The 12,891-nt window shown below is 47.8% G+C and overlaps 1 protein-coding gene across 9 annotated transcripts in view; it reads right to left on the bottom strand.

Moving 5' to 3' along the window:
- Positions 1-12,891, bottom strand: part of MLF1 (myeloid leukemia factor 1) — a 34,985-nt gene that overhangs the window by 6,166 nt on the left and 15,928 nt on the right. For 8 of the 9 annotated variants that reach the window (XM_050966119.1, XM_050966116.1, XM_050966114.1 and 5 more), the window contains 2 exons: positions 9,872-9,916; positions 3-89 (listed from right to left, as the gene is read on the bottom strand). In XM_050966119.1, the coding sequence (XP_050822076.1) occupies positions 3-89; positions 9,872-9,916 (132 nt within the window). The remainder of the gene's footprint in view (positions 1-2; positions 90-9,871; positions 9,917-12,891) is intronic. The other variant, XM_050966118.1, reaches the window with a different exon arrangement.

Raw genomic sequence — 12,891 nt, 5'->3', positions numbered from 1 at the left:
ACAAAATTTCTTTGCAGTTCTAGCATACTGTTTCTCATGTTTGATATAGTTCTGTCAATTGCAAAGAAAGGATCTCGGAAATCTGAATTCTGTTGGAGGAGAGAAATTATTAGCTACAGGAAAACACAAACAAAACAATGAAAATAAACTGTGAATTTTAAGGCTGTTCTTTGACAAGACAAGACAAGACGATCACATGCATGTTTCCAAAGATGCAACCAAATAAACTTCTCACAAGCTTTGTAGAGCCTACGAGTAATTCACAAATACAAATGAGCTGAAAACAACTCCCTTTTTTAAAAATTAAAAGCCAAAAAGCACGGGTGGGAAAAAGACGGTTACTCACCTTTGTAACTGTTGTTCTTCGAGATGTGTTGCTCATATCCACTCCAATTAGGTGTGCGCACGCCGCGTGCACATTCGGAGACTTTTTTACCCTAGCAACACTCGGTGGGCCAGCAGGTCGCCCCCTGGAGTGGCGCCGGTATGGCGCCTGATATATACCCCTGCTGGCCTGCCCGCTCCTCAGTTCCTTCTTGCCGGCTACTGCAACAGAGGGGAAGGAGGGCGGGTGTGGAATGGATATGAGCAACACATCTCGAAGAACAACAGTTACAAAGGTGAGTAACCGTCTTTTCTTCTTCGAGTGCTTGCTCATATCCATTCCAATTAGGTGATTCCCAAGCCTTACCTAGGTGGTGGGGTCGGAGCGAGACGTTGCAGACTGTAAAACCGCTGCGCCAAAAGCGGCATCGTCTCTAGCTTGCTGGACCAGTGCATAGTGTGATGCGAAGGTGTGCACAGAAGACCAGGTGGCTGCACGGCAGATTTCCTGGACGGGGACATGAGCCAAAAACGCGGCCGACGAAGTCTGAGCCCTGGTAGAATGGGCAGTAAGGGCCCCCGTTGGCACGCGGGCCAAGTCGTAACATGTCCTGATGCAGGACGTGACCCAGGATGCGATACGCTGGGAGGAGATTGCCATGCCTCTCATGCGTTCCGCTACTGCCACAAACAATTGTGGTGAGCGTCGGAAGGGTTTAGTTCTCTCAATATAAAACGCGAGAGCCCTTCGGACATCTGAGGAATGGAGCTGTTGCTCTCTTCGGGATGAATGCGGCTTTGGGTAAAAGACTGGCAGGAAGACGTCTTGGTTAATATGGAAGGCGGAGACGACCTTAGGGAGGAACGCCGGGTGCGGTCGCAGCTGTACCTTGTCCTATGGAACACCGTATACGGAGGGTCCACGGTTAGAGCCTGAAGCTCCGAGACTCGCCGAGCCAATGTGATAGCGACTAGGAAGGCCACTTTCCAGGACAGGTACAGCAGCGAGCATGTGGCTAAGGGTTTGAAGGGGGGGCGCCATGAGCCTAGTCAAGACAAGGTTCAGGTCCCAAGTAGGGGTAGGCCATTTGACCTGAGGGTATAGCCGCTCCAGGCCCTTGATGAATCTTGACATCATAGGGTGGGAAAACACGGACTTGCCAGCCTCGCCTGGATGGAAGGTGGATATAGCCGCGAGATGGACGCGCAGAGAGGAGATCGCCAAGCCCTGCTGCTTGAGAGACCACACGTAGTCCAAAATGGTGGGGACTAGCACGGAGAGTGGGTCGTGGCCGTGCTGGTTGCACCAGCAGCAGAAGCGTTTCCATTTCGCTAGGTAGGTTGAACGCGTGGAAGGCTTCCCGCTGCCCAACAACACTTGTGGTACTGCATCAGAACAGCGCAACTCGGACTGGCTTAACCAGCCAGGAGCCATGCAGACAGATGGAGGGACTGTATAGCCGGATGGCGCATCCTGCCGAAGTCCTATGTGATCAGATCTGGCCAAAGAGGTAGGGCAGTTGGATTCGCCAGGGACAGATCGAGCAGCATCGTGTACGAAGGCTGCCGCGGCCAAGCCGGAGCGATCAGGATGAGGCAGGCCTTGTCTCTCCGGACCTTGATCAGGACTCGGTGGACGAGAGGGAAGGGTGGAAAGGCGTAGCAAAGACGTCCCGTCCACGGAATGAGGAACGCGTCCGACAGGGAGCCCGGGGAGCGACCCTGTAGAGAGCAAAACACCTGGCATTTCCTGTTCGATCTGGAGGCGAACAGATCTATCTGGGGAAACCCCCACCTCCGGAAAACGACATAGAGGACGTCCGGACAGACAGACCATTCCTGGGACAGAAAGGATCTGCTCAGGTGATCCGCAAGGGTGTTTCACACTCCCGGGAGAAAGGAGGCCACTAGATGAATAGAGTGGGCTATGCAAAAGTCCCACAGACGTATTGCTTCCTGACACAGCGGGGAGGACCGGGTCCCGCCCTTCTTGTTGATGTAATACATGGCCATTGTGTTGTCCGTGAATACCGCGACACAACGGCCGTGCAAATAGCGTTGGAATGTCTGGCATGCTAGGCGAACTGCCCGCAGCTCCCGCACATTGATGTGAAGAGTCAACTCTCTCTGTGACCACAGACCCTGTGTATGCAGGGTCCCCAGGTGTGCACCCCAGCCCAGCGATGACGCGTCCGTCGTCAAGGACACAGAGCTGAGGGGCGTGAAATGGCAGGCCCGCACACACTTGGGAGGGCGTTGTCCACCAGCCTAGGGAACCGAGAACATTCGCTGGAATCGTTACGATTGTGTTTATGGCGTCCCTGCCCGGTCGATAGACCGACGCGAGCCAGGTCTGCAGCGGGCACATGCGGAGTCTTGCATGCTTGGTGACAAAGGTGCATGCGGCCATGTGTCCCAGGAGAGCGAGGCACGTTCGAGCAGACGTGGTCGGGAAGGCCTATAGGCTTGTGACCATGGACACTATGGCTTGGAATCGGTGCCGGGGGAGGCTGGCCGTCGCGAGGTTGGAGTCCAGCACTGCCCCGATGAACTCTATGCTCTGCGTAGGCACCAGAGTGGACTTGTCCGGGTTGATGGTCAAGCCTAGACTCGCAAACAGCTCCGTGATGATGGTGATGTGCCCGGTCACCCGCGCCTCCGACGTGCCTCGAATGAGCCAGTCGTCGAGGTAAGGGAAGACATGGATACGACGATGGCGCAGGGCAGCGGCGACGACCGCCATACACTTGGTGAACACCCGGGGGGGCTGAGGAGAGCCCAAAAGGGGAGGACCGTGAACTGGTAGTGGTCCTGTTTTACCACAAAGCGAAGATAGTGCCTGTGCGGGGGAAAGATCGCAATGTGGAAGTATGCGTCCTTCATGTCGAGAGCGGTGTACCACTCTCCGGGATCCAGGGAGGGAATGATGGTTCCTAAGGTTACCATGCGGAACTTGAACTTTTTGATGAATTTGTTCAGGCCTCGCAGGCCCAGGATGGGTCGAAGGCCCCCTTTTGACTTGGGGATTAAGAAGTACCGGGAATAAAACCCCTTGCTCCTTAGCTCCCTTGGCACCTCCTCTCTAGCTCCAATGAGCAGGAGCTTGTGAACCTCCTGGACGATAAGTTGCTCGTGAGAGGGGTCCCTGAAGAGGGACGAGGAGGGAGGATGGGAGGGGGGTGGAGAAACAAACTGAAGATGGTAACCAAACTGCACCGTGCGCAGGACCCAACGATCCGAGGTTAGCTGGGACCATGACGGCAGGAAGGGGCGGAGGCGGTTGAGGAAATGAAGTGGATCCAGGGAAGGGATTGGTAAGCTGCTCTCGGGCGCACCTTCAAAAGTTCGCCTTGGGTCCCTGCGGTGGCTTGTCGGACCCGGAAGTATTACCCCTTTGAGGACCTGGCTGATGTCTACGGTTCGGCCGACCTCGCCTCCGGTTGAAATCTTGTCTGGGGCGAGGCGGGGGGTAAGTGCGCTGATGGTAGGGGCGGAATGGCCTTCTCTGAGTCTAGGGCGTGTGCATTCCCAGTGAGCGCATGATGACCCGGTTATCCTTCAGGCTCTGTAGCCTGGGATCTGTCTTCTCAGAGAAAAGGCCCTGCCCATCGAATGGCAGGTCCTGAATCATGTACTGTAGCTCCGGCGGAAGTCCGGAAGACTGCAGCCACGATATACAGCGCATGGCTATGCCCGATGCCAGTGTTCTTGCTGCCGAATCTGCGGCATCTAAGGACGCTTGTAGCGAGGTCCTGGCGACCCTCCTGCCTTCTTCCAGGAGAGATGAAAATTCCTGGCGTGAGTCCTGGAGCTCCATAAATTTGCCGACAGCCTCCCAGGTGTTGTGGCTGTAACGGCTCAGGAGGGCTTGCTGGTTCGCCACACAGAGCTGAAGGCCTCCCGCGGAATAAACCTTGTGGCCCAGCAAGTCCATGCGCCTGGCTTCCCTGGATTTTGGCGCAGGAGCTTGTTGGCCGTGGTGTTCCCGCTCATTGACTGACTGTACCACCAAGGAGCAGGGAGCGGGGTGTACATAGAGGTACTCATACCCCTTGGATGGTACCATATATTTCCTTTCCACTCCGCAGGCAGTGGGTGGAATGGAGGCCAGAGACTGCCAGATGGTGTCCGCCTTCGCCTGGATCGACTTGATGAAGGGGAGGGCTACCCTGGTCGGTGCCTCCGCAGAAAGGATGCTTACCACCGGGTCCTCCACTTCCAGGACTTCCTCGACAGGAAGGTTTATGTTCTGGGCAACTCGCCTCAGAAGGTCCTGGTGAGCCTGGAGATCAATCGGCGGGGGCCCTGATGAAGATGTGCCCGCTACTGCCTCATCTGGGGACGAGGAAGAAGACACTCCAGGGAGGAGTGGCTCCTGAACGGAAGCCTCGTCCAGAGGGACCTCCACTTCCCGAGCATCCTGCTGCGCCAGGGGATCCGTAGGGACTTCCTCCATGCCTGAGGGGGGGGTGGGCCGGCTGACCGTGGCCTCTGGTGCACGATGCTCCGATTGGCTGGAGCGAGCGGGGCCCGAAGGTTCGCCCTGGGCTTGGTGGTATGCCCAGGGCTTCCAAAAGGACCATTGTGGTGGTCCCTGGTCCAGGTGGGCCTGCACATCTGAACCCCCGTAAGAGGCGCTGTCCATCCGGGAAGAAGCGGACGAGTGCCTTGAAGGCCATGGAGGAGCCGTCGATGACTGCGTCAGGCCTCTGCGCACCCCGACGTCGCTGCGCGGTGCCGGCGAGCGGTACCGGGAGTCATGGTGGTACCTCGATCTGGACCGGGACCTGTTACCAGCTCGGTGCCGGGAGGTCGACCGGTGCCGAACGCTGCCGTGCCGGAATCGGCTGCGGGAGGAACGTCAGTGCCGCGATCTAGACCGGTGCCGAGAATAGTACGACGGCGACCGGGATCTTGAACGGTGCCGCGAGTACGACCGGTGCCGCAGGTAGCGGTCTCGGGACTGCGAGCGGCGTCTGGATCTCGAGCGGTGACGCTGAGAGTGGTCCCTCGATCTGGAATGGGACCGATGCCCAGTAGTGCCCGGCGAATGCGGTCGCACCATGGCGGGCTTGCCCATCGATTGGAGAACCCGCACCGGCGGTGCCGGGGGTTGGGGCAGCTCGGGCTCTGTCATGGCGATGAGGTCGCGTGCAACGGAGAAGGTCTCCGGCGTGGAGGCCGCGACGAGCTCAACCGCTGTTCTCACTGGGGAGCTGAGATGCACCGGATTCAACGGTCCCTGAGGAGCCAGAGTCGACGGTGCGACGACGCTTGGTGCCGCGGCGGATGACGGTGCCGGGCAGTCAGGTTTGGAGGCACGCTCAGACTGCGGTGCAGTTGTAGGCACCGCAGGAGCCCTGTGCTTCTTGCTCCTCGGGGAGAGGGAGCGGTGCTGGCTAGGGTGCCGGGCCGGTGCCGAGCGGTCCGGAGCGGAGGCGACACTTGGCCCCGGTGCTGGAGTCGGTGCCGACGGTGGGGGAGTCAGCGCTGCCTCCATCAGGATCTGCTTCAGGCGACTGTCCCGCTCCTTCTTCGTTCGGGGCTTGAACGCCTTGCAGATCCGGCACTTGTCCACAAGGTGGGACTCGCCTAGGCACCTCAGGCAGGAGTCGTGCGGATCTCCTGTGGGCATCGGCCGATGACAGGCCGCACAAGGCTTAAAGCCGGGTGAACCGGGCATGGGCCCCTGCACCACGGGGAGGGAAAGGGGCGAACCCCTGATCCTCTGTATAACCTCTGTATAACTATTTACAACTACACTTAACTAACTTTATAACTACAACTATTACTATAATAACAGAACTATATACACTAAACTGTAGAAGAGTGAAACGCTAGGGAGGTGGAGAACGGCTAGCTGTGCTCCACAGTTCCAACGACCGACATGGGCGGTAAGAAGGAACTGAGGAGCGGGCGGGCCAGCAGGGGTATATATCAGGCGCCATACCGGCACCACTCCAAGGGGCGACCTGCTGGCCCACCGAGTGTTGCTAGGGTAAAAAAGTCTCCGACGAACGTGCACGCGGCGCGCGCACACCTAATTGGAATGGATATGAGCAAGCACTCGAAGAAGAACTTGGGATTGTGGAGGTGAAAACAGAAAAGGGAAGATCATAGTTTTTTAGAAATTATTGGAATGTCAAAACAAGCACACATTTAGGATGGCATTGACAATTGTTTGGGGTCTCTGTCCCTTTAAACCTCTCTTTGGACTGACTAACCTGTCAATTCTGGTGACATCAAGAAAACCAAACAAACTAGAACTGCAATATGTCTTTCCACCCTTAGAACACCAAGGTAGGCAGAGCATCTCTAATGTGCAAATCTCACTGGCTGCATTCATAAACAAAGCAGTCAGCCAGAAAAGGACATGAATGAGGATCCAGGGCGGACTCCAAATGTAATCAGTGAAATTTCTCAGACATTGTTAGCAATTGTTCAACAAATGTCTCATTAGGTAGTGCTATGACCTCCATAGAGCAGGGGTGGACAAACTACGGTCCGTGGGCCAAATCCGGCCCACGAGCTCCCACTGAGGGTCTGAGGCTTGCCTCACTCCAGCCACAGAGCAGGGTTTGGGGCTGCTCCACACAGCTCCCGGAAGCTGCGGCATGGCCCCCTCCGACTCCTACATGCTCCAATGGCCCCCTCTGGTACTGCAGGGGCAGTGTGCAGAGTAATCTGACTGTGTCTCTGTGTAGAAGGGACATATCGCTGCTTCCAGGAGCCACTTGAGGTAAGAAGGGGTCCAAGCCTGCACCCCTGAGCCTGTCTCCACACCCCAACTTTAGCCTACATGCCCCTCCCGCACCTTACCCCCTGCCCTAGCCTGGAGCACTCGCCCATCCCTCTGAACGCCTCGGTCCCGCCCAGAGCACCCTCCTACATCCCAAACTTCTCAGTCCCAGCCCCATTCCCAGAGCCCTCCCCCCCCCCCCGCACCCGACCCCAGAGCTCCTCCGGACTCAGTTTGTCTACATCTTTCTGAGAGTGTGGTGCCCAGAACTTCAGCTGAGGCCTCACCAATGCTTAGTAGAACAGGACAATTATCTCCCATGTCTTATTTATATCACTCTTGTTAGCACACCCCAGAATATTAGCCTTTTTCACAGCTGTGTCACATTAACTCCCATTCAATTTATGATCCACATTGATCCCTTTCAACTGCCATCTAGTCAGTTATTCCCCATTTTGTTGTTGTGCATTTGATTTTTCCCTTCCTAAAGTGTAATATTTTGAATTTGTCTTTTTTGAATTTCATCTCGTTTTCAGACCAATTCTCTAATTTGTCAATGTCATTTTGAATTCTAATCCTGTCCTCCACAGTGCTTGCAATCTCTTCCAGCTTGGCATCATCTGCAGATTTTATAACCACTCTCTCCACTTCATTATCCAAGTCATTAATGAAAGTATTAACTAGTACTGGACCAGGAAAGACCCCTACAGGGCTCCACTAGATACTTCCTCTCAGGAGGACAGCTAACCATGATAATTCTTTGGATATGGTCTTTCAATCAGTTGTGCTTCCACCCTGTGGTAATTTCCTCTAAACCACATTTCTTTAATGATATACCAGTATTTGTTACTCATGGCTAAACTTCATTAGGCAGAAAGAGGTGTGGAATGGTGTTCTGATCAGATAGATAAACAGAAACAGACATATCAAGAAACACATTTACTCGACAGACCTTTGAGTAAACTCCAATTTTTATAATTCTCAGTCACAAGATCTACATTTACACGTCAAATGCATTATATCTCCTTTGGATAAAGTAGACAGCAGACCTAAGAGAAGCAGCAGGTATAAAGGAGTGACTCCTTTCTGACTAGCATGCACCACATTGGGTTAACCTAATGAACTACTGGAGGCTTTAGTTGTTTCATAAATACTGCATAAGCAAGCATTTCTTCACCGTTTAAAAGTTAATTGCATAATTCGCAACATATTTCAAGAAAGCACTATGGAAAAAGTGATTTTCCTGGTCATTCTGGAGTAGGGATGGGAAGGAGATCTTTGCACATCACTGACAAATGACTCAGAATTAAAATGCAAAACTATAAAGTGAGCAGCTAATTCCAGTGTGGCACAAAACTGCCTTGTAAGAAAACATGTCCATATCAAAAGGGACAGCCTGAAGGAGAAAAGTGAGCCTTTGAAATTGTGTAATTATTGTCAAGGGTCTGAAGAAAACTTGAACAAGCCTATGTCACTGGATTAAGTTAAATAAAGCATCTGTCTCTGTCCAGACAGGGAAGAAATTATAGGTTACTATACTGCTCCCAAAAATATACTTCAAGAACACACAATTATGCTGGCTGAGTAAGTTTAATTTAAGGATGACCATTCCTGAAGCCAATTTAAACACTTATGTATATGGTAAATACACTGACGCCAAAATTCCATTTTTGAATTTGATTTGAAAATCATGACTGTTTCATTAAGAGTGAAACAGGCAGATCAGACTACTGCACATTTTAGAGTGAGAGATACAGTTCTCTTGTCAAAGGAAATGTTATTAACGTTTTTGGGTCTCCCAAATTCTCTACTCTCTTCTTCCATCCAAAAAGAATAATCATGGCCATAACTACCACCTTCACTCCCATACTCACATATACAGGAGATATTATTGCTTAGAAGGTTCTTGACAGCGTTATTTTCTTTCGTCATCAATGGAGAAGCTAATGACACTACTTCGGTCTATTTTTGTTTTGGAGAACCAGTATCATTGATATCATCAGCAGGAACATGGTATTGCTATGGAAACAACATTTCCTAATTAATTATTTAATTGCAGAGCAGCAAGGAGCTTGCGTATCATTTGAATGTCTTGTATCAGAATGATGGCTTCCAACCACACAAGCTAGTGTGCATGTTCCTGTCAAAGCTCTCAGTATTCTCATTTTCTTCTGCATTGCACTCTTCACCCATCCTGCAATAACACTTGAGACACTGTGTCAGAGGCATTATCATTGTGGAAAACGTCTCCATTTGTTAGAGTTGTTTTATGTTGCTTCTGAGTTGGCTACAAGGGCCAAAGAATGACAGTGATAAAGGGATGAGTTTTATCTGTGTAAAAAATGTAAAAGGATTTTTTCCAGCTAGCCGTGCCTTTCCCCCCCCCCCCCCCCCCAAGCTATTGAGGACATTCCCCAACAAACTAAAAATGTTGGCACAATTCAAGTTCTGGTCCTAGAACTGATATTGCCCTGCTAGTAATACTGATCAAAGAAATTATCTTTTCCCCAAAAGTTTTGTAAATGAAACAAAAGTATATCAATTTTTAAAAGGACAAATCCAAAACTATTTAGAAAAAAAATTTTCAGCAGCAGTATCAAACTTGATATCAATAGAATATTTACTCAACCTCAGCATTTTCTCTAGATAAAAACAAACATTCCTTTGTTATATCACTCAGCATTTCTAACAAGCAACTACAGTAGTTAGAAAGCACCATGTAGCTACGATTTATTCTTGTTTTAGTTAGAAAGACAATACATATATGTCAGCAAAAGTTACAAGGGCTGTTTCTCTCAGGATAATAACCATGCTACCAAAACTGCCAAAGGGCATGAGGGAGCAGCTCTCTGCCTGGAAGAAAAGTACCAGTTCCTTTTAGTTATTGTACCGATTATGCATCATGGTTAAGGGAAATCCAGTGCACTTTCACATATAGCAACTGAAATAATATGTTTTTGGTAAAATTAAAAAAAAAAGTGTTATTTAAGGGGACCTCAGTGAGTTACAATATGTTAAAACAACATAACATGAAACAGTTTTCTGTAGACACAAGAGTACAATTATTTCAAAATAAAAGCAGATGATTGCACTCACACTGAATAAATCATATTTACACAAATGTAATAAAAGTACTTAAATAATAAGAAATGTGTACCACAGCAACGTTTATACTAGAGGTAATTAAAACATAAGGTTTATTTCAAATGTCCCCTGCTTCCCCAAACACTCAATTCTGCTTATGTAGCAGAGGCAGTCACAGAGGATAATTAAAACCAACAAGTTTGTTTCTACTGAAACAAACAAATTTACATAAGGCTGGCATAAATTTTAGGGCAGAAAAATTAAAATAAGTGATACAGCTGATCTACTCATAAGCTCTCATTTTATGTAATGCAAGAGATTAATGTAGACTTAAAAATGAAATATATATATATTCTCTAAAATATTCAGATCCCTCAGGATAAATCAAATCAACCCTACTATGTCAGCAGTTTCAAAGGTCATTGCAAAGAAGTTCTAAGTATATCTATCATCACATACAGAACTGTCTGAAGACTAATAAATCCACAGTGCATAAATATATTCTTGTACAGATGCATAAATAGATGCAGCTATGAACACTGTCAGATCCAGTGCCTGTAAAACTGACTAGTTGGTCTTGAATATCCCTGTATGAGAGAGCAGTTGAAATGCTGGAAAACAAATTTAAAATTTCCAGGTAATAAGGATGAGATGTTAAATTTACACACACACACACACACACACACACAAACACACCCCTAAAAAAATGTGTGTGGCTCATAAGAGTATAACACTTTCTAATAATGCAAGTTCAAAATGGAATACAACACCTGACTGCAGAATATTATACGCTGTATGGAGCCATATACATTGCAGCTAAGGCTGATGGCTAGTATTGGGAAAAAATGCACAAATGCACACAAGTAACTGTCATGACTTCCTTTCATATCTAAACAACAATTTAGTTTTTGATCATGGTCAATTAGAAATTAAATATCCTTTATTTTACAATAAAAATGTAAAACCATTTAATATTTGCCTAATAGTTTAAATCCATAAAAAAGCTCTTATTGCACTACGACTGGACATTCATAAAGGTGGCTTCCTCAGTAGTTGAGCAGGTTAAAAAATGGAAAAAGAAAATCAGCACCTGGGGGCTTTTTCTATAGCAATTTTGAATTTTTTGAACTTCTCAGTTAGTTCTGCTTAATATCTGTGGTAACCAAAATCCAACTGTTTATTGAAAGAAACTAAAAATTCATAAACCTGACAAGTTACAGCTCGAATCAGACACACTGAAGACAACTTAAGAAATCAGAGTATTACTGCACATGTTAAAGCACTGTATTCTTCCACTCCCCTCCCCATCCAAAAACAAAAGTTAAAACAAGCTTTGTCATCTGTTTAGAAAACAGTGTTCAAACAAACCTGGAAGAACAGTTAAAATCTTAAAACAACAAATGTGATTGCTCCCAGATTGTTGCAACATACATTTTGTTCCTTTTTAAAATGAAACTTAGGCACTATAATTTACTTAAACACAGTAGGAATTATACTTTCATTAATGACCGGATAGTTTCCCAGCATGGACTCAGACAAAAAAGTTCTGAAGCTTTTAAATAAACTAATTCTTCTTAAAGTGTATAATTTAAATCTGTAATAAAGACACTGATATGTCCCTATACCTTGGCTGTTGTATAATACCGAGTCTGACTGAACCATCCCTTGAGCAAAAATATCTACACCCAAAAATCCACAGTAGTTTCTAAATATTTATGCTTTGAAATGTTGAACTTTATGCTTTTGAAATGTTCCTCTATCAAATGCATTTCGATTTCATCTGCATTCTTCATTCTTGCATCTCTAACACTTATGGTTGGAGCAAATAAGCACACTGAACTACCATCAGGTCAGCTCTAAGCTCTAAGTTTTCTGTGCAACTTGGCCACAAGTTTTAGAGCAGACACAAGGATTTTTTTAAAAGGATATTGAGGTGACTTTAGGCACCAGGACTAGGCAGATGTATTTTTCTTGGTGCTCTTTCAAAATACTTCAGTGTCCTCAAACACTAAGCTCCTCCCAACCACAACTCATGTTCCTCTGTGCCTCACAATTGTTGAGATTAGACAGTGAGAAATCCCACTGTGTTTTGTTTTTGTTTGTTGTTTTTTTAAAATAAGGTCAAGCCCATATTTAAGCATTTGCTGAACTGAAGCCTGAGAGCCTACTCCTCCCATGGGCTTTAATGGAAGCAGAATCAGACCCCAAATGGGCCCAATTCTATCTATAGTTAAACTAACTTTCAGCTTATAAGCACAGGGGAAAGAATCTGCCAGTTACTCTTTTGACCTGCAGGTGACAGTTTGAGCTCCAGCTATGTTTATTAAGCTCCAAATATGTAAGTTTGAATTACAGTGACTGATTTTGGCAAAGTTCCACAACCCCCTGTAGTTGTGTTATCCTTGAACTAAATGGCAGTAGTTCATATCTAATTTAAAACAAAGTCAAAATACTTTGAACATAAAATATATTTGTCATATTATTTAAAAACATATATCCTTTCTAAATCAAGAAACCAGATTAGATTTAGCAACAGAAACATTGCCATAATTGTCACTGCACAACCAGTCAGTTGAAAGTGCACTTTATATAAGACAGACTGTTGCCAATTTTCTTCTCTTTTGCAGAGAATCTCCAGGATTATTAGATTTCATATCATTTACTTGATCTTCCTTAATTGTTACAGCCATATAACTGGTGGCAAGACATATAAGGATCAGGCTGAATGCAGAATATGAAGCGCC

The sequence above is a fragment of the Gopherus flavomarginatus genome, chromosome 8 (assembly GCF_025201925.1).
Source record: "Gopherus flavomarginatus isolate rGopFla2 chromosome 8, rGopFla2.mat.asm, whole genome shotgun sequence".
Taxonomy (NCBI): domain Eukaryota; kingdom Metazoa; phylum Chordata; order Testudines; family Testudinidae; genus Gopherus; species Gopherus flavomarginatus.
The sequence above is the reverse complement of the archived record's forward strand: the minus strand, read 5'-3'. Positions and strand labels throughout refer to the sequence as shown.